The 27,865-nt window shown below is 50.9% G+C and overlaps 3 protein-coding genes across 10 annotated transcripts in view; 1 reads left to right on the top strand and 2 right to left on the bottom strand.

Annotated features, from left to right (window-relative positions):
• The window catches only part of SCN4A (sodium voltage-gated channel alpha subunit 4), a 45,116-nt gene extending 44,504 nt beyond the window's left edge, over positions 1-612 (bottom strand). For 2 of the 3 annotated variants that reach the window (XM_070561623.1, XM_070561625.1), the window contains exon 1: positions 492-612. The gene's annotated coding sequence lies outside the window, so the exon portion shown is untranslated. The remainder of the gene's footprint in view (positions 1-491) is intronic. The other variant, XM_070561624.1, reaches the window with a different exon arrangement.
• On the top strand, positions 65-11,255 carry PRR29 (proline rich 29). Of its 3 annotated transcripts, none has more exons than XM_070561631.1 (10): positions 65-208; positions 1,896-2,024; positions 5,333-5,413; positions 5,865-5,971; positions 6,527-6,611; positions 6,907-6,982; positions 7,155-7,261; positions 8,110-8,336; positions 8,456-8,526; positions 8,707-11,255. In XM_070561631.1, exons 5-10 carry the CDS (start codon positions 6,552-6,554, stop codon positions 8,733-8,735), a joined length of 570 nt encoding a protein of 189 aa, XP_070417732.1. In that variant the 5' UTR covers positions 65-208; positions 1,896-2,024; positions 5,333-5,413; positions 5,865-5,971; positions 6,527-6,551; the 3' UTR covers positions 8,736-11,255. The 3 variants fall into 3 exon arrangements, with proteins under 3 accessions (XP_070417732.1, XP_070417731.1, XP_070417733.1); XM_070561630.1 differs by having other exon boundaries at positions 72-208; positions 5,260-5,413; XM_070561632.1 differs by having other exon boundaries at positions 75-208; positions 5,330-5,413.
• Positions 7,522-24,709, bottom strand: ICAM2 (intercellular adhesion molecule 2). 4 transcript variants are annotated; one of them, XM_070561626.1, is made up of 6 exons: positions 24,320-24,709; positions 14,159-14,263; positions 12,081-12,347; positions 10,575-10,892; positions 9,787-9,909; positions 7,522-7,930 (listed from the first exon to the last, which is right to left on the bottom strand). In XM_070561626.1, exons 2-6 carry the CDS (start codon positions 14,217-14,219, stop codon positions 7,902-7,904), a joined length of 798 nt encoding a protein of 265 aa, XP_070417727.1. In that variant the 5' UTR covers positions 14,220-14,263; positions 24,320-24,709; the 3' UTR covers positions 7,522-7,901. The 4 variants fall into 4 exon arrangements, with proteins under 4 accessions (XP_070417727.1, XP_070417728.1, XP_070417729.1 ...); XM_070561629.1 differs by lacking the exon at positions 7,522-7,930 and adding an exon at positions 9,998-10,024 and having other exon boundaries at positions 9,620-9,909; XM_070561627.1 differs by lacking the exon at positions 9,787-9,909.
• Between the last annotated feature and the right edge of the window lie 3,156 nt (positions 24,710-27,865).

Below are 27,865 nucleotides of genomic sequence, written 5' to 3'. Positions count from 1 at the left end.
CGAGCAAAGGAGCCGCCGCCACCCCCACCCGGCCTCCCGCTCTCCTCCCCCACGCCTGCCTTCTGGGCCACGGCACACAGGCCGAGCAGAGCCACTCTTCTGACTCCTCCGCCTCCTCTCCTGAAGAACTCAGCCCAGCGCCTGTCCCTTGGGTCACCCTGTGCCCGTCCAGAGCTGAGCCTTAGCCACCGGGCCATTTGTGACCAGGGTGAGGACCCTTGCTGAGGGCAGGGACAGCCAGCCAGGCAAGGGTACAGAGAGCAGATGACAGGGCAGAGAAAGGCAAGTTTGGGGACAGAGGGTCAAGGCTCAAGGAGCTTCGGCAGGGGCAGCCGCCGGGCAGGGCCCAATGTGGGCAGGAGGACAAGCGGTGCCCAGAGCAAAGTGGTGACTTCCTCGGAGCCAGGCTGGGCTTGGGGCCAGGGTGCCCTGCCCCTCGGGGTGGACTGCCCTCGGGGCGGCCGGCGGGTGCCGAGGGGCGCAGTACTCACTGCTGGACGGGAGCGGAGTGCTTGTGCCGAGCCGGAGCGCCGTGCCCACCGCGGCTGCGGCTGCGACTCTGGGGGACTTGGCCGGGGGGCCGGGCCGGCGGGGACAGCTGCTGCCGCTGATGTCACAGGGTCATGAGTGAAACCTGAGGACTGGGCCAATCTTCAGGTGGGAGCCTCGGCCACTTCCCTCACCGGGTGTGCTCTGGACTCAGCCTGGCACCGCCGGGCTGGGGGCCCACTGACCGGGAGCCACCGAGTGTGACACACTCGCCCATGCCCACACATTCACGCACGCTGGGGCACACGTGTGAGCCCACACACGCAGTTCCTCTCCCTCCCTTGACAAACTTACACAGGCTGCTTCTCACACTGGAGTCTCCTTTCACACTCCTTCCCAGAAGGACTCCCACAGTCGGCACTGGCTCACACTCACACACACTGTGGTACACACTCATGTATGTGCCGCCCCAACAAATGCTGCCCTCACACACACTCAGCCATACATGCAAATCACCCTCATATATCTACACAAACACTTCCACTGCGTGTTATACCCGTTCACACACATGTACTGCTCACACATACAGACACGCTCCCACACTCACATCAGGCTTGTTCATATATACGTATTTTTATACAAATATACCCATATGTACTCTCCTGCCCAGATGAACACAAATGCCACACAACGCAGACACTAGACTTTTATCAAGGGTACTTCTGTGTGTACACACCCCCACACCACAGTCAGGCTATGCATTTGTGCATTTCCACGCTGGTTACTTATATCCTTGTAGTTGTCTGCACCCATGTACATGCTCCCATTCACATGTACACAGGGCCACCTATACATGCGTATATGGTCACCAGATTTTTATCAAGTGTATGCCTATCTGTATACCCACACCCGCATATCACAATCACCCAAACACATACACACACACACACAGCTGTTTAGTTGGACCACACAGCAGTCTCAAGGGTCATTTCTCCACCGCTACTCCCCCTCCCCACCCAACTAGCTAGACATCTGTCTCTCAGCTTGGGGAGGGGATGTGGTAGAGGGACTAATGAAGTTCCCTCAGCCCCCACTCCCCCTTTTCCCACTGGGGCTGTGGTGACCCCTAGTGGCGCTGTTGTGAATGACCTGTCTCACAGCCGGCCCACCAGCGCCTGCCCCAGGCAGACAGGAGAATCCCTGGGTGAGTCAGAGTAACTGTTCCTCAAAGCTCCCTGCATTGCTCCTCCCAGTCTCCCAACATCCCTGCCACCGTCTCTTCTGGAAGCCAGAGTTCTGCCTGAGCAGAGCCCAGCAGAGAGTGGCCTTTAAGAGGGGCACAGGGAGGCCTGGGGAGTGGTGACCCTCAGTCCAGGTGGTGGTCATGCTGGCGCCTCTCCTCCCAGAGACTCTGTGGATCTGGCCTCAGCTCTGTGGAACCCCTCCTTGGGAGCCAGGCCTGTCGTCTGAGACGTCCCTGCCATGCCTGGACTTCCCACATCTCGGCCGCACTGAGTCACCCCACACCCTCACAGGTGTGTCTTCTAGGCCTACGTGTGAGCCAGCGCTGTTCTCTGTGCCTGGTTCTCCATCCTGCTTGCTCACTAACCTTTCTGACAAAAGGTTTCCATGTAGTTTTACTGTTAATGTAATCTGGTGTCTGCCCGCCCTGCCTCTTCTCTGCAAAGATCTGCTGCTTCTAGCTTTCAGAGGAAAAGCCAGCATTTTGTTTCAGATCCTTCCCAAGTTGTCTCCCTGAAGCTGCTCCTTGGGGTCTCTCTCAGCCCTCCTGGACCTGCTGCGGCTCCAGTTTGCTTTGCTGCCAGCCACTGTCTGGAAGTCCTGGTCACTGTTCCCTCGACAGTGCATTGCTCCCTGTCTGTGGCACTGGAGGAGAGGTGGTGGGAGGCGGTTGTCATTCCCATTTATGCTCTGTCCTTTTGGCCTCTGCCTCGCCACTGCCCAAAGCTCTATGGGGTAAGACTTTCTTTGATGAGAGATTGAAGTAATTGAAGGGAATCACAACGTCTAAAGTGGCAGGGCTGCTGCATTCAGTTGTAGGTTGTACACCGCACAATTCTGGGCACCAATCACATTTGTAGGCATTATAGGTTAGTGTATTTAAGAGGACAATTTTCTAGCAGTTAGTGGCAAAATGTCTAGAGGAAGGGGCTAATTTTTCTAATTTGTGCAAGGTGCCATTTGGATTAGGGATGGGGCTGATTGAAAAACAAAAGCTGTATGTTAAATATGACCTTTTCCCACAGCCCAAAGGGAATCAATGCCTCCCGCTCTTGATAACAATATTCCTCCTTCCTTTGGGGAACTGCTCCTGCCCTACTCCAAATATGTGATTCTGGTGGGGCTGCTGATTACAGGACAGCCACTCTGCCCCAGCCACCGAGATGGACATGTTACCCAGGTCTGGCCAGTCCTCTTGGCCACAGTGGTTTGTCCAAAAGCCAGATATGTAACTCAGTAGTCAGAGCTGTAAGGAGAAAAATGGAATTTCTTCTCTGCTGTGTTTTCAAGGCTCCTTCTCCCCACATATCCAGCTAGTCATGTAATTCTGCAAAGCTGTATTTAGCTCCTTTCCTCCAATCCTCACATTCTAGCTCCTTCCAATTTGCACCTCCGGGCCCAAGAGAAGGGCCCGTTGCTGGGTCTTCTCTCTGCGTGATTTCTCATCTGTACCAAAAGGAAGCACTGAATTTCCACGTGAATTCTTAGAAAGTTTCCTTTTCTCTCTATTTCTATGTGAGGAGGTGGGGGTGGGGGCTCATTTTTCCAGTTCTGTGGTTTTTAATGACCGTACACTATTCTTTTGAGTGCATTGCCTTCATTTACATAACGAGGCCCCTGTGGTTGGACATTGGATAATGTCCAATTTTCAACTCTTAAAAATAACACTGTGATGAATACATTTGACAAGAGGTCTTTTTCCATGTCTAGCTTATTTCCAGAAATAGATTTACCAAGGTAACAGGGAAGACTTTTGGTACATATTGTCTTGGGCCGCTAAAAAACAAATGCAAAAAATCAAAGATGCAAACCAGAGTCCCCATTGAGAAAAAAATAAAAAGGAAATATGTGGGGTGTTCAATGCCTCAAAGAAAATAATAGGAGGCAAGTACCCAGAAAGTCACCTCCCCCACTGCCGGACTGATGTTAGACCTTCTGTAGAAAAATAGCTCTGACAGATAAGCATGTGGCTCTTCCTTTCTCCACATGGCAAATGCTCCTGTTTCCTTTGACAAAGAACTCTGAATACCAGATGTTGGATAGTTTTTACCTCAGCCCCGTCTTCCAAAATCCAAGTTTCATTTAGGCTTCACCAGCAATCTTATATCTGAGGTTTTGAAATGGTCACCTCCTTCTGCCTGTTTTCCACAGCCACCTCCAGCCTGCTCTGGGCTTCCTTTAGAGGGTTGAAGGTGGCGGCCTCCTTGCTGGCCTCTCTGCCTCCAGCTTTGCCTCCGTTTAATCCATTGACCATTATACTCTCAGATGAACTTTCTTCTATGTCTATTTTGGTATTTCACTTCACTGAACACAAATTTATCACAGAGCTGTTAGAATAGCTTTTTCTAGGAGTTTTCAGCAGGCTGGGGCAAATGTGGAAAAAGTGGGAGGCTGGTGTCTTAGTTTGGATTCCCCTGAAAACAGAGCCTGAGACAAGGATTTGGGAACAAGTAGTTTGTCTGGAAGGAGATCCCAGGAAGCACAGTGAGGGAGTGGAGAAGTGACAGGGAAAGGAGCACAGCCAATAAAGTGTGTGTTCATGAGCGGGCTGTCACTGGGACAACTAAGGCACAAGGCCACAGGGATGCTGAGAGTCTGTGGGGAAGACCGCTCAGAGTTGTTCCACTGAAGCCAGGAGACTGGGGAGTTTACCATCAACTCCTGTCCCTTAATGCTTCATGGTTGCTCCTGGGGTGACTTTTGGCCTGCCTCACCTGTGGCCAGAAAATATCTCCAGGTGGAGAGACTGTAGGTCAGGGCAGGAACCAACTGCAGGAGAACCCCGAGGGAGGCTGGGGGGTGGGTAGGCGGTCCCTGACAGCTTCTCTATAATTGCCTCTCTGTCTCCCTCCCTCCCTTTCTCTGTATCTGTCTCTGTCTCTCTGTCTGTCTCCCTCCCTCCCTCCCTCCCTCTCTCTTCCTTCCTCTCTCTCCACACACACACACACATATATATATAGCAATATATGCATGTATATAGCAATATATACATATGATTTTTAAAACAAAAATAAAAACTTACTATGCTTACTGATTGTTTTGCTCAACTCTCTTGGGCCTCATTCCACATCAGTAGATATAGCTATACCAAAACTGTCAATGGCTGAATAGTATTCCCTTGAGAGGATACAGCTCTATCAGACATTTGTTCTAATTCTGGTTGACATAAACAAAGATGTGAGGAACAAGATGAATCTTCCTAAAATGTGGCTGTGCACACATCGCCCCTTATTTCTCTCCTGCTCGAAACCCACCAAGAGCTCTCCATTACCCACATGGCAAAGCCTAAGTTCCATAACTTGTTCTTCAAGTAGGCCACCAGAACTTCTCTCTGCCTCGCTCCTCCACCACATCCAGACACTGGATCCTTACAGGCCCTGCCCAGTCCTGCATCTGTGCCTTTGCTCAGGCCTTCTCCCTCCCACGCTGCATGGCCCCATCCCAAGGGCCTCCTCCTCTCTCAGAAGGCCATCCCTCAGTGAGTCCTCTCTTTTTCATGACCCCTTCCTGTATATTTCACCCATACAGAACTTTGGACAGTCTCGTATTTTTGCTCTCTTTTCCTGGGTACGATTTCTCTTCCCAACACTGCTGGAAGAAGTGAGGATACACTATTGTGTCTCCAGTGTTCAGAAGGGCGCCTTGCACACGCAGACACCTCCCTGGTCAAGGTTTGCTGATGGTGAGCACAGGGGTTGTTTTCTCTTTCTCCCTGGAATGAGGGGGAGACAGAAAGATGCGCCTCTGCGTCCTTCCCACTCACTGGGGGCTTGTGATCACAGCGCCTGATCTCAGCTTGTGGATGGCTGCTGAAGCCATAAGACCCACAGGGACAGCCAATGCACGGGCCCCTCCCCAGGAGACAGGGACTAGGGCACAAGGCTCTAGTCTTTCTGGTTCTGGACAACAGGACTGCTGGGAAGGGAAGCTGCACGGAAGTGGAGGGTGGGGGAAGGGCAACTCAGGGGGTGCTAATTCCAGTTTCCTGTCCAGATTTCCCTTGACTGCTGCTCAGAGCCTATCTTAGGAAGGTCCCAGGTGCCGAAATAGATCTCTCTCCTCACCTGTTCTTAAGAAAAGAAGATCTTGATAACTTCCTGTCAAAAGAATGTCTGCTTTGGTTATTTTTCCAGGATGAGGGACAATTGGAGGCTCTGGTGCTGAACTCCCCAGGGTTCTCCACCCCTGCGAAGCAGCAGCTCACCTTGGCTGGAACCAGCGAGCTACAAACAGCTACAAGGTGGGAGTCAAGGCGCCAGCCACCTGTTTCTGGCCTGGGCCCAGCCTTGTCTGTGAACTTGGTTGGTGTTTCCTTCCTTGGTCTCCAAAAACCACTCAGCCTGCAGGACGCCCCTCTGATTCAGAGTGACAGGGAGCAGATCCTCTGCCCTTTGCACTCATGTGCCCCTTGCCCCCAAGCCTGCTCCTACGAATTCTCTATTCCTGCTTAACTCCTCATCCTAGTCAGCTGGGCTCTGGGACCTGAAAATCAAGTGTCTGAGTTGGGCCCAGCTCCTCACTCATTCACTCAACAAACAGAGGCCCACCAGGTCCGGGACTAGGGATGCAGAAGGGTGAGAGGTACAGCGAGGAATAAAACGCGATGTCCAGGGAGCCCTGGTGCAGGAGGATTGGAGGGGTCTCCTGGGGAAGGGGGGTGCCCTCGGGGACCCCGTTTCCCCGGAGGCAGAGAAAAGAGAGCAGAAGGGCCAAGGCCAGCGGCACCCTGGACTGGAGCCGGGGCGAGATCTGCGCATGCGTGGGAGGAGACTTTGGCGTCGCTGTTGTCGCCTAGGTAACCCAGACCTACATATCCGGCCATGGCCTCGGGGCCTGGAGGGAGCTGGAGTCGTCCCCCACCACAGGGTGCAGCCCCTACGGTGAGGGCTGAGCCGGGAGAGGAGCCGGCCTTTATCGAGGAGGCCTGGGGTTGGGGGTTGGTGGAGTTAGGGAGCCGTTCCTGGAGGGGCCGGACCCTGGAGGGAGTGGTGGGGGGTGAGGAGAGCTACACTGGCCGGAGAGGAAGAGACCTGACACGGAGAGGGGAAGCCATGGGGGCGTGGAGGGGAGAACGCGGCCCCTGCGGGGTTAGGGAGGCAACTTGCGGGGGGTGGCGGTGGGTCGCACCCCCCTCATCCCTTCCCCGCCTATCCAGCTGAGTCTCCCCTCCCCCAGCCCTGGGTGACCGTCCTGCAGCCCGTCCCATGGGCCGTCCCACCTCCGCCTCCGCAGCCGGGCCGTGTGAAGGAAGGTGAGAGTTGGGGCTCAACCTCTCTGTGCCCCGCTCCGCCCCGCACATTCTCTGGGCGTCCGCGCTGCAGCCCTCCCGCACCCCTGGGTGTGAGCATCCGCGAAAAGGCCCTGGGGTCGGGGCAGAGGGCAGGGGAGACCCGGCGCGGGCCTGCTAAACCCCCGCTCCCTAGACCTGCTGGAGCTGATGATGCTGCAGAACGCGCAGATGCACCAGCTGCTGCTGAGTCGTCTGGTGGCAGCGGCGCTCAACCCCGGGCCCGCCTTGCCCCACCCGCAGGTGTGTGTCCTGGGGTGGGGAGGTAGGGGTGGGCCACCAGGGCCGCCCACCTGCAGGTCTAGGGGTGGGGATCTGTCTGGGGTCTCCCCTTTGAGAAAAAGGACCAGGTGACAGAGGAGCCAGAGAAGCGGGATGCCAGCCCATACCTATTGGCTGGGTCTGGGGAGGCACCACTGTACCCTGGGTCTGCAAGGGGCCTGATACTTATTAGGAGCTCAATTAATATTTGTTAAACAAGTGAATGAATAAATGAAAGACTCTGAATACAAAGTGGCTTTGGCTGTGTCTGGCACACGGAGAGGTACAAAACGTGAGTACACACCTGGTTGGGAGGTGTGGAAAGCCTCTTAGGAGGAGCAGGTGGCCTTAGAATCAGCGTTGAAAGCCAGGTAGGATTTTGATGCTTGGAGGAGGTGGGGGGTGTGTCCACCATCCAGGCTGGCAGGAGCTGCTGCTGCCCCTAACACCCAGGTGGCCCCGGGGATGAGTGCCCCCTCACTGATGGGACGGTGGTGGGTCCAGGGGCTGGGAGAGAGGCCAAGGGCGGCTTCTGGACTCCCACCCCAGCTCTGGAGTCACACCTGGATTCTTCCAGTCTCTGTTTGGCCACTTATTAGCTGGGTGATCTTGGACAAGTTGCTCAACCTCTTTGAGCCTCAGTTTCCCCACCTGCAAAATAAGGAAGCAATGTCTCCAAAGTGTCTTGCTTGCATGTCATTACTGCTCAGTCCACAGAAGCCATTTCACGACGTGTATCTGGAGAAATAACTCAGGACCAGAGGAGTGGGGGGTAGGGAGAGCCTGAGCCTGCATCATCATCTCCCCTCCCCCTTTTACACAATCCCCAGGTCTACCTGGAAGGCCACCAGGAGGAGTATGAGGAGGAGGAGGAGATGCGAGTCCAGGAGGAAGGGCCTGTGGTGTTCCACCACCACTACCTGCCCTGCCCGAGGCCCCTTCTGGGCCCCCTGCTACCCTGGCCGGGCTCTTTCCTTTTCCCTCCCCCACATCAGTCCCACTTGCAGGACACGGCCAAGATTGAGCACCACCCTCCTGCCTCCAGGAAAAGGGGGACGTAAGTGAGGCGGGGGTCTGGGCGTTGGCCAGGGGCTGGGGGTGGGTTGGAGACATTTGTGGGTGAAACCTCAGACGCCACTTCTGATGGGGGTCTTTCTTTTCTCTTCTCCGTCTCAGGAGACTCGTGCCCCCACCCCCACCCCCCAGTGCCACAGGGACTGTGGGTGCGGATGTACTCCCAGATTCAGGTAGGGGCAGGGTGGGTGGGCCTAGGGTGGGTCAGGAAGCCAGGAGGGCCAGATTCCCTGTGGGGAACAGAGGGGGCTTCTATTGTCACTGCAGTAGGCAACTGGCCTGTCCCCTTTGCTGTCCCTCCTTGGGGTCCACTGAGGCAGGAGGGAGTCAAGATGAGGGTGCTGTCTCCCCAGACTACTATGATGCCGAGAGCCTACCATGAGGACAGATGCTGGCCCTGGGACCCGCACCAGCTTCACTGCAAGGCTGAAAAATGGCCCTGGAGCCCCCAAGTGCCCCTCTAGTGACTGCTGACTCTGCACCCATTCCTGGCAGCGTTTCTCCCCTTCAACTCCAACCAAGCCTCTCCTTCCGGGTGACTCAGTCCCCTCTTCTGAGACCTTGAACCGGCCTAATCTCTGCTTTGGAGTAAGAGCTCTTTAGGGCAGTTTCCAGGGCCCAGAAGCTATGGGAAGGCCCAGCTCTGCCCTACTGTTTCCTGTTCAGGCTAGGGGGAGGCCTGGGAACCAGAGCCTCCTTGACCTCTGCTCATCCCTCTCTCTGGGACGACCAGGGCAGCGGGGGCTCAATTTGGCCTAATAATGGGGCAGGAGCTGAGAGGGGAGGCCTGCTTTTGCTGTCCACAGATCTCTGAAGGCCCAGAGTGATGGAGGAGAGGCCTGGCTGGGAGGGTCCTGGAGCCGAGCCAGTTCTCAAGGCATCCCCACCCTGGCTCTGTTGGCAGAAAGGAGAGGTCAGAGCCATGTCCTACTCCGACAGGAGTGGCCTGAAGTCCTGAGGGGCCACGTGGGAACAGAGCGTCTGTCTCTGTGCCCCGCCAGAGGGCCAGGGTGTGTCTCCTCCACTCCCTCAGAAGGAATTAGTCACTCAGCCTGATGAGGGTGGGTCTGGTACCTGGGCTGGTCAGCATGGGGGTGCCCCGAGGCCTGGGCTGGCCAGGGCTCTGGAAGGCCCCTGTGAAGGAGAGAGCTGAGGGAGGCTGAGGAGACATTTGGGGAGAGAAGTCCAGGCCCGGTGGGTCCCCTTCCCAGCTGCTGAGTGTTATCCCAGGAGGAGACAGTGAGGTGGAGACAGTGAGGCACAGGGTTAAGTCCAAGTTTTGTATTTAGACTAGAAAAAGAACTGTCTCCAAAGTCCTCTGCTGCTTGTCACAGTCCTTCAGCCAGGGCTGGACCACAACCCTGAGGAGCCACGCTGAGTTCCAGTGGCCCATCCCAGGCCCCTTCAAGTCTGGGGCTGCACTCCATAATTACCCCTCCGATTCTGGCGCCAGTGCTGGCCGAGGACAAAGCACAGCAGAATGGACGTCACAAACAAGAACAGCAGCACCGACACGACCGTGATGATGATGACCATCTGGTTGTCCTGCATGGGCTCTGGGGAGGGAGGAGACCATGGTCTTAGAAGTCCTCTGGTCCCAGGTGCCAGGGCCCAAGAGGGAGGAGAGGTCCACCCATCACCTACCTGCCCCTCGTCCATCCTGCAGTCACCCTGTGTTGCAGAGATGAGTGTCAAATGGGGTATTATCTAGGGGAAAGGTGGGAGGGGTCCAGGCCACCAGCCGGGCCTCTGTGAGACTGTGAGGGCAGATATCCCCCTGGCACCAGCATATGGTTGCTGGACACCACAGCCCGGACAGTGGCATGGTCCAGGCCAAGTATCTTCCTAGGCAGAGCTGAGTGAGCTTCTCCCAAACTCCCTGAAGACAGGGAGCTCGTTGGCCTTCCAGAGTCGTAAACAGTCAGGGGACCTTAGGGGTCAGTCAGGCCAAACTTCTCCTTGTAGGGAGGGGCCAAGGCCAGAGAAAAGAGTTGACTTGATCAAGGTCACACAGGTCACTAATGGCCAAGTCCAAGCTGGGAACTTGGAGACAGCTTCAGGGAAGAGAGGGAGCAAGAGAAACCCTTAGGATTAATTGTGGGGTCCCTAGGTGCCTACCCCCTGAGCTGGCAGAGAGTGGGGCAAAGGTCTTTTCTTCCCCCAAGGGGCGAACAGTGAGATTCCTGTCCTTCCCCATTCTGTCCTGGGGGCTCCCGCTCACCGTAGACGTCAAGCATCCGGGGCTCTGAGATACGGAAAATCACCTCCCTGCTGTGAGAATGCAGGGACAGTTCGGCTCTGCAGGAGAAGTTGTGGTGGCTGTCGTTCCTGTGAGCTAGCCTCTGGTACGTGGCTACGGCCTCTTGGGGGCCTGGTGTCTTCTCGAAGGTTTTTCTGTGCAGAGTCTCTTTACCACGGAGCAAGATGAGGGTTAGGCTCTCAAAGGCTTCCACAGCGGGCACCCTACACTCGATGGTGAACCATGTGCCCACAGCCACCCGAGTGGGCTGCAGCTTCAGCAGCACCTGCTCCAGAAGGTCTGCAGGGAAGAAAGGAGGGAGGTCTGGTCAGGATGGGGGTGCAGTTCCAGCAGGCCCCACCTGGCCAGGCCCATTCCCTGTCACCACAGTGTGCTCAGGTCCCTGGCTGGACTTGTTGGGGAGGAAGTGGGCTGGGGCCTGGCCTGCTCTAGAGTGTACAGAGAGGAAGAAGGAAGCAGTGTAGAGTGAAGGAGGTGTTGGGTGACAGTTTTATGGACATGATGGTTTCCGGAATGGACAAGAACGGAAGTGGTTGTAAGTCTACAAAGAGAAGGTCCAGAAACTGTACAGCCAGCTAGAAAAAAAAGTTTGGATCTGTCCCCTTCCTCTCCAGCAATTAAATACAAATTTCAAAAATTAAATGGTTGGATAATTATGTTGAGAGGGACAAAGAAGGGAGTGCTCATTGGAACTGGGCCAGGAACTGTGAAGTTCCTCACTTAAGAGGTGGGGGCTGGAGTCACACCTGCCGAGGTTCTCCAGGATCAGGTTCATAGTCACCTCAATCCCTTATCTATTAAACAGGACCCTCAGTGGTACCCTGGATTCTCTTCCGAAATAGGATACCCTGCCCCCGTCACCCCAGGATAATCTGGTGGATTTCGGATGTCTTTCTGTTCATTTGATCCGCTGATGTCGGTAATCAGGAGGACTCGAGTGATACCCTTGGTGCCGAGATGTTGAGAGAATCCCTGCCAAAGGAAAGTCTCCAAGGCTGGTGGGCAGGTGTGTGTGTGTGTGATGCTCCCACATTTGCCAAGAGCCCTCCGGGGAAGATAAAAGCACTGAGTGACGCCTCAGCCTTCTGTCCATGAGGCAAAGGGGCTACTGGAGAGCGTGCCACCCTCCTGATGGTGTCCCCGCTACTTGTCCTGGGATGTGGGATGTTCCGGGGACGGGCTGCTACTGAGCTGGAGGAGACTGTGAGCAGTGTGTGGGAACTGACTTTTTCAATTTCTATAAGCCTTTCTTGGATTGTCCTCCTCTGAGCAAGACTCAAAGCTGGGGTTGCCAGGGGCCTCCAGGAGGCCAGGGAAGGGTGTGAGCAGATTCTGAGCCCGTGGCCTGGGTCCTGCTCCTTGTTACCAAGGAGGTGGAGGCCGTGAGGACAGTGGCTAGGGGCAGTAACCATTCAGTAGACGTAGGCTCTGCCCTGGGAAAGCAGGGCCCTGCCGTGCAGCACTCACAGGACGTGCCGATGTTCAGAGTCTTTAACTGCTGTTCCCCGGAGCAGATGAAGTAGCAATGCAAGTCAATGTCTTGGGAGACATTGGAGACCAAGAACTGCTTCCACTGAGCTTGTTCATCCAGCAGATTCTTGGTGAGGCTGGTCTCCAGGCCACCCATCTCAGGCTCGGTGCAGTTGGTACTGCAGTTGACCTTCCAGGTCATTCCGGATTCCACCGTCAGCACCTCTGACTGCACGTATACCTCAAACGCCGTCTCACAAGACCCTGGAAGACCAGAAACACTGGGCAGCAGAGATCCCCGCTGCCCCGCCCAGTGGAGCTGCCCGCCACTGGCAGTCTGATCAAGGGGCAGGGGCCTAGGAAGAAAGGCCAGGGATGACCCTCTGCTCCTCTCCCCTTGTTCAGGGCTTACTGCCTCACGAATCGACAAAGGAGATTGCTCCCCAGCTGTCTCCCTGCCTCTGGTTGTTTTTCCTCTAGCCCATCACCTCCACTTTGGTCTTCCTCATGCACATCTTCCATCTCCACGGAGAGGGATCCTATTCGACCTTCAAGGCCCAGCCCAAATGTCCCCTCCTCCATGAATGCCTCTCTGAGATGGAGGTGGACTGTGTCCTCAGAGCCCCTGTGCCCCTATGGTCAACCCTTCCCTTCTTCCTTTCCTTTCTTCTGCATATACTCTTTGAACAGCTGTCGTGTGCCAGGCACTGTCCCTGGCTCTGCAGATATAGCAGTGACCAAAACAGACCAAACCCTGCCCTTGCAGAGCTCACATCCTAGTGAAGGAGACTGACAATAAAAACAGGCAAAATGGCCAGCCTTTCGGACGGTTGTGAGTGCCTGGGAAAGAAAATAGGGAGCAGGTGGGATGGCCGCTATAAATAGTGTGGTCAGCACAGGCCTCACTGAGACAACGACATCTGAGCAGAGAGATGAGGGAGGTGGGGGTGAGCCCTACAGATATCTGGGGGGAGTGTTCCAGGGACAGGGGACCACCAGCACAACGGCCCTGGGTCAGGAGTGTGCTTGGTGTGCTTGAGGACTCACAAGATCAGGACAGCGGAGCTCAGCGAGGAGGAAGGCGAGAGGGGCAGGGAGGAGGGGTCAGGAAGGTAATGGGACCACCTTGCAATGATTCACACTCATGCTGACTCTCCCTTAGTCATTTTGAAGGTTCTCGAAGGCAGGGCCCTGGTTCTGCATGTTTCGCTTTGGGCTTAGCATAATGCCCTGTGTGTGACACATTCAGGAAGTATTTGATGCATAAAGATTGAGCCCTCTGTGCTCACCTCCCACTCAGCAATGACCAGGAAGGTCTCCGTCTCAAGCAGCTGGGCCCACCCTATGTCCTGGGCCACACTCAGCCCTCAGTTAGTGGCATATAATGAAGCATCGAGAGAGGGGCTTTCCAGGTGGACAGAGCTGGACTGAATCCTGAGTTTGCCATGTACCAGCTGTGTGACCTTGGGCTTTTCTCTCTCTGAGCCTCAGTTTCTTCGTCTGTCATATGGGCTAGTAACCCCTTTGCCACAGGGTTGTCATGAAGGTTCAGTGAGACAGTGCTTGAAAAGCACCTGGCAGGTCGTCCAAACCAGAGTGCTCAGCACAGGGCAGCATTTTCCTTCACAGTCCCCTGGACCCACTGGAAGGGGTTTCGTTTTTGCTTTAACCACGGTCAGAATGTGATGCTCTCTGCCGCTCCCTGCTGTCCCCTAGCCACATCTGAAGACAGCTGAGGCATGCCCTCGCTTTCCCCTGAACCCCAGCATCCCTTCACCTCCTGAGGCCCCCACCCAGCCCACCACTCAGCCTCCATGACCTGCCACATCCACATGCCATGAAGCTGTGGGGCCTGTTCAATCCTGTGTCCAAAAGGTCAGGAGCTCACCCACTTCCCCAGGGTCATGGGGAAGCCAGGCTGGCACAGCATCCTGTACCCGTGGTGGTCAGCTGCTGTATTCAAATCCTCAGAGACTTTGGGACTAGGAACCTCCCGGGGCCTGAAGGCAGGGGAGCAGGCGGCCCACCCTCTGGGCTGGCATGAGCCAAGCCAGGAAGCCCAGGCACCAGCTCACCTGGGCAGCAGAGCAGGGCGAGGAGGACCACCGGCAGGCCCCAGCAACCACAAGGGGACATCTTGAGTGATATCCACGGGCTCACAGGGAACAGCTGAGGGCCGTCTGGAGAGACACAGACGGGTCAGGGAATGATGGACTGGTTCCTTGTGCAGCCTGGAACGCCCAACCTTCTGGGAGCTGATGACCACATTTCCTCTTATTATCTGAGTGGTCTTTGGAGAGCTACGTGGAAGGCCAGCTCTAAGACTCCAGGCCTTCAAAAATCAGATTCAGGAAGCTGGGAAGCCACTGATAAGCAGGAGCATAACCTTGTACTCTGGGCCTGCTCCTGTGCAGGGGCAGCAGCTGATGGCTGTGCCTGTGTGTGAGTGAAGAGCCCACACAGAGTGTCCCGCTGCGCTGTGTGTGCAGAGAGGACAGGGATGCCTACCAGCCCTAGATCTGGGGAGTCCCAAATCACACAGGACACACTGTTGGCGTCCGCTCTGGGAGGAGAATGTCCTAAATCAGGACCGGCCCCAGACACAAGGCCACCGTAGCAAAGCGGGTAGAGAGCTGGGCTTTTCTAAGGAAACCTGGGCAGGAGTTGGAGATGCTCCAGTAACTGCCCAGCACGAGTCTATTTAAACCTTATCACCTGCTCAGCTTTCTCCTCAATCTGTCCCTGACTCAGCTGATACAGGGACAACTTGAGGGAAATACTCCCACAAGTGTGCCCAGGCACAGACAGAGGGAATGGGGGTCAGTCTGGCAGTAATCCAAACCCCCAGCCTCCATTTCCTGGGCCTGGATTACAGTGTGTCCTCCTGTTCCCCAGGCAGAGAGCCTTGGTCTGGGGGTGCTAGGGCCTGAGGAGTTGCAATGTGCTTCTAGGGAGGCTCTGTCACCTGTTGAGGGAATCCCCAGAAGCAGAGAGCAGGGGAGATGCGGGTTCTGATGGTCAGGGGAACCTTCCAGGAGGCTTCTGATCACAACACATCCAGGCTTCTAATGCCCCAGCTGTTCCTCGGAGCCCCTGGACCAGCAGGGCCTGGGAGGGGCAGGAGAGGAGCAGGTCTCCTTACCTTCTCAGGGGCACCCCATTTGGGGCCTTTCTAAAGGGATGTCCCAGGGTTTTCAGGGCTCAGGTCAGACTCTGCTCCTGGGTTGGGAGGGCAGGGAAAGGCCATGCCCTTCTCTTTGGCTGCAGAAGCCAAAGGTTGTTACCACTGTGTGCAGTCGTCATGCACTGCCATTGTCAGTCTGGACCCAGGGAAGTCCCTGGACAGCACCGCTGGACTTCAGAAAGATGCAGAGAGAAGATGGAGAAAAGCGTGGAGCTGTAGCCCCAGCCCAGGCATCTGATCCCACGTGGGGCTGCAGGAAACATTCCCCCAGCCCAAGCTAGAGGCCAAGGAGGAGTCCCCAGGGGCTGAGACAGCGGGGCGCTGCTGTGGCGGAAACTCTGAGGTCTCCACTGGGTCAGAATAATGATAATAACAACAAAATAATAACAATGATACAATAGTAAACAATTACTGATCACAGGTCAGGCACTGTCATACGCTCTACAAATGTTAACTAATCCCCCAAGTCTATGAGGGAGGGGCTGTTACTGTCCCCATCTTACGGATGAGGAAGCTGAGGCACAGAGCAAGTAAGTGACATACCCAGGGTCACATATTTAGGAGACAGTGAAGTCACTATGCACGAGAGGCAGCCCTGGTGACTGCCAAAGCTCACAGAGCCGAGGCAACAGAAGGATGCTTAGGGGCTTGATCCCCAGGGGACCCTCAGCAGGGAATGCAAGAGAGCCGAAGGCCAGAGGAAACTGCTGAGGTCTTCCTTGCCATGAGGCGCTACGGGAAGGTGCGGTGGCTCATGCCCAGAGAGCTCCAAACAGCTTCTGGAAGGGACAGTGCCTGTGAATCCTAGCTGCATACGCAGCTGGGCCAGCCTGACTCCATCCGGTGGGGGCCGGTGTCCAAGTGAAGTTTTTGGGCCCACAGGTCCTGCCCTGAACCTGCCAGCTCCCGCCCACCACCACCTCCTTTGATCTCTCTCCCATCCCCCATGGACAGGCCCTCCTTGACCATGAACATGGCCTTGTTAGACATGTGGACTGCATTCTGATAGCTTACACATCAATCTCCCCTCTGTCCCCACTGGCCTGTCCACCCGGGAGGGCAGAAGCCAGATCTCATGCACCACTATATCCATCTCAGATATGACACTGCCTGGCACATAGTAGGTGCTTAGTAACTGTTCAGTCAGTGGATTGGACGGATGGATCAGTGAATGAAAGAAAGAGTTTGTCTTGGTTTACAACCCAAACAAGCTTGGATGAGGGCCTTTCTTTTGGGTCCACCCAGCATATCTTTTTCCATCTGCTGATGTCTCTGCTGACCCCCAGGCCAAAGAGCTGGGCTGAAAGCACAACCGGGGCCAACCATGGTCCCTTATTCCCCAAGGACAGGCACTCAGATTTAAGCCCAGGCAGTGTTTTTCCTGGGAATTTCTGAACTGAAGTGTATAGGAACAAGCCCTTCCCTTTCTGGTCCTAAGAGCAGGCGTCCATGACCCAGTGTTGTCTGTGCTGGTGCCCCTGCAAGTGAAGAAGCTGATACAAAGAAAACCAACTCAGTGGCGGAGGGAAGGTGATCAAGAATTGTCACAGGTAACTTGCTGGCTGGGGGGTGAGGTGGGGTGGACTGGGTTGTGTGGCTGGAGATGATTCTGTGTTGTAGAAATGAAAGAGCTTTCCAGGCTGGACATCAGCAGAAGGGTCTGGCCTTTGACAAATAGAAATGGCAAGCAATAGGATACATTGGAGTATATGAGGAAGCCATTTGGTGTAAACCTAATTCAGCCTGACTTTGTTTTTCCAAAAGGGCCTGACTGGCCGTTGAGCACACATTGCATATCTGCTTTAAAACATTTCCTATGGCAAGAACAAATGGCCTTAAGATAAAGGTGCATCTTCCCCCCACGTTGACATTTCCTTAAGGATAAGCATCTTTCCTTAGGCTAGGAACTGATTGCTGCACTCACCTTTGACCACCCAGCTCACCTGTGACCATCCAGCTTGAGACAACAGACCTGCCACCCTGCTGTGTTCACCAAGACAGCAGACCTCCCTGCTGTGTCCATCAATCGCTGTGCTGACAGAGTACTCTCGCGACTAATGTAAAAGGGACATTTCAATCATATGTAAAGCATCCTCTTTGGGGGTATATAACCTCACTTCTTCTGTGCCCTTTCTTCCTTTGGGAAGAAAGGCCCCAGGCCATGGTCCTCAGATTTTAGCTCAGAATAAACTCTCCCAAATTTTCATTTATAGATTGGTTATGGATTATTTCCATCAACATTTCTTGGTGTAGTCGTGGCAGGATTTCAGAGAAACCCACCGGAGACCAACTAGAATCTACACTGAACTGGCATTCGGTACCAATAAGGGTCCATTGAGCCCCCCGGATCACTGCATTCTTCAGGTGACCCTGGTGAGTTCTCCTGAAACCCAGACCTCCTTACTTTAAGTTGATGGTTCAAGAGTTTATATGAGCTGGTTAAGGTCTTAAGACTAGGTGTCTTAAGGGGTAATGGTACATACCCTAGGTAAGAGGAACCTAGGAGGAATTTGCTAGGCCAGAGGAGCCTAGAGGGAAGTTCCTAGGCCAGAGGAGCCTGGAGGAACTTGGAAGTGAATGGGGAAGACTGATGTTTTTAATTTGGCTTTAAATTGGAAAGAATTGTGTTTATAAAGTCTGAACAAACTGCTTGATAGAGAAATGAGAGACTGAATGTGTTCAGTTCCAAAGAAAAGGGACATTAGCTCCTCCTGGCCTTTACCAAAAGGCGTCCTTAGGTGACTAAGGACCTCAGCAGGAGTGTCAGAGGATCAATCCTCGCGATGTGCAGCGGTCCCATAGGGAACTCCACTTTCATTCATGGTAATTAATTACAGGCTCGTCTGGGGATGCACACATAAAGGCTGGTCACCCGACGCTCCGAGCCCCCATGGTGGTTTTAGAGTGCCAGAGGGAAAAACCGAGGCACGTAAGAGAGTGTTTATGACCTTTCTATAGGGAGTAACACTCACAAGCAGCACACTTTCTGACCCATTACACTGTCCTTAGAAGTTGTTTGGACTTTATGACAAAACAAAATTAAAAGAGAAGTGGGAAATCGAGCTTCTAAAACAGCCCGATCAGTTCCCGAATGGGCAGCCTCTCCTCCGGACTCCGGATGGCTTCATGCTGTGACTGCAATTGCTTAACAAAGGGGGATCCCAAGCCAGATTGCTAAGGCCAAAAGAAAAAAAGAGAGAGAGAAAGAGGAAAAAAAAACCTGAGAAAATAAGTTTTTCCATTGCGATCTACTATGACAACACCTAACTCAGAAATCTAAGGAAAATCTTTGTTCTATATGTCTGTCTGTCTGTGTGTGTCTGCATATGTTACAAATGTGTGATACTTTACCTCTGGATGGTGCAATTTCTAAAGAGCTCTATTCCATTGACTTAAAATAAGTGCTTATAAAAAGCTTTAACCCAAATGTCTTTCAAGTTAACATGATATAGGTTAATTTTTGGTTAATGAAAGTTTAAGTTGTTGGTTTGATTGAAAAGGCATGTCCTCAAGAGTTGTTGGTATTTGAATATGATGCAGATATGCAGCCTGGGTTTACTAGTCAAATAAGTTCATGTTGTCTGTTAGAAATTCATCAGCAAAATAATAGCTTTAAATGATCAGTTTTGTCTAATACCTCATGAGGTTTTCATGGGTAATCTGAACATAATTGTAGGAAACAAATGGTTTAAATAGATAAAAGTGGGTCAAATAACTTTCATGGTCTGTATACTTGGGAGAAAAACAGCTTCCAAATTCTTTTTGGTGCCTTAAAACTTTAGAGTTTTGCTAAGTTAAGCGATAAAAATCTGAGTATCTGGGTCATTTTGGATTGGGTAGAACACTGAAACATTATTGCTAAGCATATCTGAGTTATTTACTTTTGCCTTCTTATTGCAGAGAGGCTAAACGTCTTTGGGTCTGCTACTGTACAGTGTGGCATGTTTCTAGAAATTATGAAAAGTGTTTAGAATGCTGATATAAAAGGCAGTTCATAATTGCTTAGTTTTTAGTTTTTACTAGGGTCTGTTAAGGGTTAAAAGTTCTAATTAACATATGTAATTAAAGCTACTGGAAATTAATAAGAAAAAGAGCTCTGTATTCAAGGGAAGTAGAATGTATGCTTTCAGTAGAGAAGGTATAATGAAAGGAAGTATTTTTGTTTGTTGGGGACTGAGAGAGTTTATCCCCAAGATACATACACTAAGGGAACTTTTAAAGACGTGGATCAGGAAGAAGGAAAAGTGATTGCGGGGCAGTTTTCTATGTAAGAAGGAAGAGCGAGAAAATAAAGTGGCAAATGAGTATGTACCACCAACCACCATTGTCTGCAATAAGAATATTTATAATATTTAATTTGAGAAGTTTTAAAAAGTTCAAAACTAAAATACTGGGCAATCATGTATACAAGAGGAGCACCGTTAAAGCATTCTAAACTCTGTGTTGTTTAGGAGGGAGGGGACACCTTAAGTTATACAAGCATGGTACAATTGCGAGAAAAACCAGCACAGGGAGTGTATAAGTTCTAAACCACTAGAGAGGGTTAAAATTGTATAAAAACAACCTTCAATGAATCAAAAAAATTAAGTGAGGACAAAAGCAGAGAAAAAGTGGGACAAATGTAAAATTTTTAAAAGATGGTATGAAAAAGTCCACGTTTAGTAATAATCACAATAAAGATGAAAAATTTAACTACAGTTAAAAGACAGAGATTGTCGGATAGATTTATTTTATCTTTCTTATCTATTTCTGTCTAATCTCTGGATTTAATGCGAAGACAATGCCTTGTATCCATGAATCAGTCACAATGGCACTGCCAGGGGAAGAGGAAGAGTGATGGGGCCTATTAGCTCTAGAAATCCTCCCATTTTTAATGTGATGCAGGCTGACTCCCTGGGAAACCACAAGATTCGACGTGACTAACAAACGGGCACGACTTGGCTCCTGATTCCCTCTGGGGCCCCGGCTACCTGCTGTCCTGCACACAAAGCTCAGTTCTGAGTCGGTTTAGCTTCTGGACCAGCTTAAAGGACACACTGTGTGTCTGCGTGCCTGTCAGGTGTAGGCTGAAGGCGTTGGACTGAGAAAACAGACACATGGATTTTAACACTCCTGATGGAAAGCAGAAAGGGAGGGGTTTTCCAAAGAGAGTTTGAGAGACACTTGCAGGAAGTTCTCCTTCTTTCTTCCCTCTCCTCTCCCTTGCTCTTGGATTTCTGGGGACACGCACTGCCACCTTTTCTCAGCAGAACCTGATTTCAGATTACTAAGAGAAGGAGGAAGGAAAAGGAAACTAACATGTCGTTGATGCCCCCCCACGGCCTCCCCTCTCCCTGAGAAAGGAAAAATCAGGAACATTCTCTAACGCTTTCTATGGGGCCAGCGTAACCTTAGTACCAAAATGAGACAATTACAGGATGAGAAAGAAAAGGCCAGTCTCCCTCATGAATACACTTGCAACAATTAGAAGAAAAATACGAGCAAACCAAATCCAGCAGTGTATAAAAAATCCAAGACATCACATCCAAGGTGGGCTCATCTCAGGTGCGCAAAGATGGTGTAACAAGAGAAGAAAAACCTACAGACGCCATTCGTCGCTTTGGTAACAGTAGACTTTACTGCTCTACGTCACATCACTCGGGCCCTCTGGATAGACTCACCTTATGCTGCCAGTGTCCCACCCTAAGCTTAGACCACGTTCCTTTTTGCTTTTTGTCTCAGGGTCTTCTTCAAGCTTTAGGAGCCACTTATCTGCCTGCTGGTGTTTCCCAGAAGCGTGGGAGACCCAAGTTCCCTAAGATGCAGCTCTCAGCCAGTGAGGGGACAGGAGCTGGTGGATGTGGGCTCCAGCCTCCTTCTTTTCAGTGGGTGATTCTGGGGGCATCTTGTAGTCTTGCCAGGGGTCCCCAAAGAATTGGCTCCCTTTGCCTACAGCTGCGACATCAGTCACGCACCTTCACTTGGCTTTTCCTCCTTCCCCGTTCCAGTCTGCCTGCTCCTTCACTCCACGCTTCCTGGAATTGCCTCTTGAATAACCTTTCTGAACCTAAGTCTTTGTTCCAGGCTCGGCTCTTGAAGGAGCCCAAACTAAAAACTTTTAACAGATTTAAGAACAAAAAACATATGATCATCTCAACAGATCCAAAAAAAAAAAAAAGAAAGAAAATTGGTGACATTGAACATCCTTTCCTGATAAAAGTTCTTAGCAAATTAAAGGAAACTTCCTTGACTCAATAAAAAGAACTTACAAAAAGCTTACATATATATTATTTTTCACGAGTAAATCTTAGTAACTAAGTAAATCTTTTCCTTTAAAATCAGGAACCAGATAAAGATGCTCGCTATCTCTGCTTCTACTTAACATGTTACCACAGGTCCTGGACAGAGCAGTAAGACGAGGAAAAAAAGTGAAAAGAAAGCACCTCAGAATGGGAAAAGAGAAAAACCATCAGCATTTTCGTATGATGTGATTTCCCAAGTAGAAAATCCAAAAGAATGATCCAACAAGTGATTCAAAATAATAAGAGATTTTAGCAAGGCAGCTGGGTATAAGATCAATATCTAAAATTAAGTTGTTTTTGTGCCCATCAGTAACACACAAAAATGTAATTTAAAAAACACACCATTTATAATAGCAAAAAAAAAGAAAGAAATCTAGCAAAACATATACAAGACTTATAGTAAGAAACTTGTAAAGCTTTATTGAAAGACATTAAATACAATCTAAGCAAATGGAGAGAAAGGCCGTATTCACAGATAGGAGATTCAGTATTATAAAGATGTCAATTCTCCCCTTACTGACATACAGACTCACTGCAAGTCCAATTAACCTCAATAGGGTTTGCATGGAAATTGAAAGATGATTCTAAAATTTATACAGAAGAACAAAAGGACTAAGACAACCCTGAAGAATAACAGGGTGAGGGGATTTGCTGGATGAGATCTCAATACTATAAATGCACTTTTTTTTTTTTCAGGAAGATTAGCCCTGAGCTAACACCTGCCACCAATCCTCCCCTTTTTGCTGAGGAAGACTGGCCCTGAGCTAACATCCATGCCCATCTTCCTCTACTTTATATGTGGGACACCTGCCACAGCATGGCTTGCCGAGCAGTGCCATGTCTGAACCTGGGATCTGAACCTGCAAACCCCAGGCCGTCAAAGCAGAACATGCGAACTTAACCACTGTGCCACTGGGCCTGCCCCAATACTTACTATAAAATATGGTGTTAGTATAGATGTAGGCAGATTAACCAATGGGACAGAATTAAGAGCCCAGAAATAACTTGTATGAAACTTTGACACATGACAAAGGTGGCACTCTAGAGCACTGGGTGAAAGAAGAGTCTATCAGATAAATGGTGCTGGATCAACTGGTTAACCATAGAGAGAAAAGGGGGGAAATATATCCCTACCTCACACCAAAGGTAGAAATCAATTCCATCTGGACTGGGGATTTGCATGTGAAGGAACACTTTAAAACTTTTATAAGAAAATATACGAGAGTATTTTTACATCCTTGGGGCAGAGAAGGATTTCCTAAGCAAGATCTCACTATCAACAACATAAAACAAAGAATTGATAATTTCGATTACATTAAAAATACATATAAACATTTCAAAGAAAAGTCAAGTCTAAAAAAATGAAAAAATGCTTTAACTCAATCATAGCCAGGGAAATTAAAATTAAAACTGCAATGGGATACCATTTTATATCTGCTAGACTGCAAAAGTTAAAAATCTGACAAGACCAATTGTTGGAGAGGTTGTAGGTCAATAGGAACCCTTAGACTTGCTGGTGAGAGTGTATATTGGTTCTCTGGGAAATAATTTGGCATTATCTTGTAAAACTGAACATTCTTATACCCTACAACTCACAATTCTATTCTTACAGATATGCCCTGAAGAAATTTTTGCACTAAGAACCAGGAGACATGTCCTGTGCTTACTCTTACTGTGTGACATTGAGCAAGTCACTTAATCTCTCTGTGCCTCATTTCCTCTTCTGTAAAATGAGATTAATAATAGTGCCTTCTCCACAGGGTGGCTGTGTGGATTAAACAAATTAAACGAGTTAATATATACACATATTTTTTTTTAAAGATTGGTACCTGAGTTAACATCTGTTGCTAATCTTTTTTTTTTCTTCTCCCCAAAGTCCCCCAGTACATAGTTGTATATTCTAGTTGTAGGTCCTTCTAGTTGTGGCACGTGGGACACCTCATCATGGCTTGATGAGTGGTGCCATGTTTGTGCCCAGGATCCAAAGCGGTGAAACCCTGGGCCGCCACCGAAGTGGAGCATGCAAACTTACCCACTTGGCTACGGGGCCAGCCCCGAGGAAATATTCTTAAGTATTTAAAACAGTGCCTAGCACACTGTAAGTGTTGTATAACTGTTTCATAAAATACAAATAAATAGGCATGCATATGTGACAAAGCCCTAAAAAAAAACGATCAAGAGAAGAATAAACACAAAATTTGGGAGGGTGGGTGCCTCGGGGTGGGAGGTGAGATGCGAGATTTAGTGACATTCCATCCTTGTGTTAAGGATTTTACAACAAGAATACAAAGGGAAAAGAGACATTCCGACATGTCCAGAAAGAAGAGGCTCCACGGGAAGTTGAGCCACTGGTTAGGAGAGTCCCCCTCTACCTGAGGAAGGTGGCATTTCACCGTGAACCCCAGATGCCATCTGGAGAGGAAGGGGACCGTTCCTCCCCCTACGCCACAGCTCTGGCCCACTAAGCCAGCTCAGGTCATACCCACAGGGGACCAGAAGGCAGCCCCATGCTTCTAAATTGGTCACCCAGAGGGAGGACAAAACCAGGAAACAACCACAAAAGCAAGCCCTGTGGACTCCCGGGCAGCAGGCAGGAGCTTCGTGGAGCGGGGAACATCCATCCAACCAGAAGGAATCCTGGGGATCTCCAGCCCTGTGCTTACCAGGGGAAACTGAGGCCCTAGAGGAGAAGGGACTAGAACTCAAGCCTCGACTCTCCATCCTAAACCCTTCCCACGCTGCTCAGAAGGAGGTGAGAAGCATGACCTTACCTGTTGTCTGGGAAGCGGAGTGACTGGTAGGGACGTGGGGCTGCCTGAGGTCCTGTGCATCCACCCGGAAAGGTGACTGCTGGATGGGCTGTACTGGCACTTGTGCTGTGGCTGTCAGCAGTTCTGTGAATGTTAGACGCTGGCCTCTTGTGCCCCACACAGGAGTCACATGCTTCCTGTGTCAAGCTAATCTCACTTGCAGTCCACTTCTTTCTTTCTTTTTTTTTTTAAAGATTTTATTTTTTTCCTTTTTCTCCCCAAAGCCCCCCTGTACATAGTTGTACATTCTTCGTTGTGGGTCCTTCTAGTTGTGGCATGTGGGACGCTACCTCAGCGTGGTTTGATGAGCAGTGCCATGTCCGCGCCCAGGATTCAAACCAATGGAACACTGGGCTGCCTGCAGCGGAGTGCGCGAACTTAACCACTCCGCCACGGGGCCAGCCCCTCCCTCTTTCTTAAATTGTGGTAAACTATGCACATAGAAATTTACCATTTTAACCATTTTTAGGGTACAGTTCTGTGGCATTCAGTATGTTCACATTGTTGTGCAACCGTCACCCCCATCCCTCTCCAGAACCTTTTCATCTTCCCAAACTGAAACTCTGTCCCCATTAGACGCTAACTCCCCGTTCCCTCCTCCCCCATGCCCTGGCAGCCACTGTTCTACATTCTATGAATCTGACTATGCAGGGACCTCATATAAGTGGGATCGTACAGTACTTGTCTTTTTGTGACTGGCTTATTTCACTTAGCATGATGTCCTCAAGGTCCATCCACGTTGTGGCACGTGTCGGAATTTCCTTCCTTCTTAGAGCTGAAGAACATTCCACTGTGTGTACGTACTACATGTTGTTTACCCATTCATCTGTTGGTGGACTCTTGGGTTGCTTCCATCTTTTGTCTGTTGTAAATAATACCGTTATGAACATGGGTGTACACATATGTCTTCAAATCCTCGCTTTCAGCTCTTTGAGGTATATATCCAGAAGTGGTGTTGCTGGATCAGATGGTAGTTCTACTCAATTTTTTGAGGCATCACTATACCATTCTCCTCTCCTCTCTCTTTTGATGTGTGGTTTCTGCACTACTGGGGGTCCTCAATGAATGAGACAGTTCCAGGATGAGCCACCTGTTGTCCCCTTGCAGAAGGCTAGTCCACATCAAACAGCTGGGTTTTCCATGTATTTGACATGCCCTGCCACAAGAAAAATGGTTTGTGACTAAGAACCGTCACTTTCTCAGATCTTTTCACATCTGCCACCCGACCTAGCAATTTAAAAAAACTACCCTATCAGCTTTGTGCCAATAGGCAGAAAGGTCAAAGCTGGCTGCGGATGTGGGTGCTGGGTGGCCAGCCAGGCTCACCCACAAGCAAGGGATCTTGCTCCCACAGGCCAGCCCCACAGCACATACCATTTAAACTCCCGGTTTAGCAAAGTCACAAATTAGATCATGTCAGGGACCAATAGGACCCATAGGACCAAATGCTGAGGCTCTGCTGGGCTCTGGAACAATCTCTCTTCGTACTTTTGTGCCTCAGTTTCTTCACAGAAGTAGCTCTTTTGGGGATCTTCTGGTCACACTGCTGGCAAAACAAAGCCAGTGTAGAATGTGGCGGGGGCAGGCATCAGGGCTTTGAGGGGCTCATGTGACTTTAAAGTTTTGACAGCATCTGTCATAGATGCAGATTGGGGCACATGTCTCCTTCACAATTTCCCCAGGAGATGTATGTAGATTTGTCTTTTTTCGAGGGGAACCCCTCCTTTCCCTACTGTAGACAGGTTTTCTGGGGAACTTCTGTCCTACTCAACCTCACCTTCCTGGATAAATGATTGCTTCAAGGTTGGCATCTTGGTACCACTCCTTCAGGTCTTTCCTTGAGTTTTGTTTTTTCTTAATGATTTGGGGAAAGAGAGCCTTTTCCTGCCTGTTGCAGAGGTCAGAGGACAGACGCTGCCTGAAGCCATGCCCCCCATTCACAGGGGAGCTGGGTCTGTAGGAAGTGAGAAGGTCAAAATGCACAGAGAAGAGGTGAACATGCTCTGATGGTGTTCCAGTCCCTGGTTCCAGCCATTCCTGAGGCCCATTCCTGCAGGTCAATTTCCACTAGCCAACCCTTTTGCTTTTTTTACTTAAGTCAGTTTCAGCTGGTTTTTGCCCCATGCAACCAGAGTCCAGGGTAAGAGACCATGAATCAAGACAGAGAAACTCATCAGTCAACAAAGGAATGTTCCAGAATAAAATTGCACATTGCTTGGACTCGCCTTGGTACCAGGGGCTTACTTTGGTGCTGGGTCTTCATGATGAGAGGGTGAGCGAAAGGCATCGATGTTTGAGGATACCTCTGCACGTATTTTGGCCCAAGCTCTAGGAAGTCATGCAGCATTTTGATCATTGCTATTCTGATTCTTAGTTGATGGAACTAAAATTGCCTATAGCACTGAGGAAAACACAAATACAAGGGTGTAAACAGTTCCCCATAGATTGCTGTCCCTGACCACTGTTCCTTCCTAATTCAGACTTCCTCTATTTTGTCAGATACAGCATCTTGCTGCATTTGGGCACTCCACAGACGAGAGGAGTAGGGAGGGGAAGGCATGGAAAGAGACTGAGGATGCGCGAGGCCACGTGGCAGGAGCCCCTCCGGGGCCCATTCGGCTCCCTTGACATCAGGGCCCATAATCACAAATCAGAGCCAGGCGTGTAACAACCTGGGGCTTTATGGAGAGAGCTGGGCCAGCGAGACCTCTCTGCTGTCTGGGTGTGTCCTTGCGGACCCAAGCCTGCTTCTGGAGAGGTGTCCAATGAGACAAGGGGTTCAGGAAGCAGGCTCAAGCTGCGGAATTACAGTGGATCTCGCTGACCAGTCCCCTAGACAGGGGGCGTCTAGACCCCGTCACCAGCACTATTTCGGACTCTCCTAAAATACAGGGCACCCAGTTAAATTTGAATTTCAGATAAACTACTTTTAGTATGTCTCAAGTATTGCATATTGCAATAGTTGCATATCGTGTGTGTATATACATACCTATATGTATGTATGTATATATCTGTATCTGTTGTGTTTTTTTCATCTCTCCAGGTGATTTCAATGTGCACAATGCTGAAAGCCAGCACACAGGGTGGAAAAGCCAAAGATGGGTGAGAACTCGGGCAGTAACCGGGGTCAGAGGCATGGAGGCGAGGTCCAGTCTGGTGCGTTTGGGATGGCAGGGGTCAGCCGTGGGCAGGGAGCCCAGAGGGCTCATGTGAGGGAGGGAAAAGCTAAGGGGGTCCCTCTTCAGAAGGGGAGGGTGTCGTCTCTCATATTGTGAACCTGGATGACACAGCCTGATCGCAGCCTGGCTGTGAAGCCCCAAGAGTTGTCTCTGATAGGGTGGGCTCCCATTCTTGAGCGCAGAACTGGCTATGCCGCTTTTAGAAATACAGATGCGGGGCCCGCCCCAGAACTGTCCAGTTATAACCCCATGTGCCTGCTCTAAAAGCTACACAGACAGTTCTGATGCATCCTTTGGGCCAACCCCCCCTCCTCTCCAACCGATTTTT

The sequence above is a fragment of the Equus przewalskii genome, chromosome 10 (assembly GCF_037783145.1).
Source record: "Equus przewalskii isolate Varuska chromosome 10, EquPr2, whole genome shotgun sequence".
NCBI lineage: Eukaryota > Metazoa > Chordata > Mammalia > Perissodactyla > Equidae > Equus > Equus przewalskii.
The sequence above is the reverse complement of the archived record's forward strand: the minus strand, read 5'-3'. Positions and strand labels throughout refer to the sequence as shown.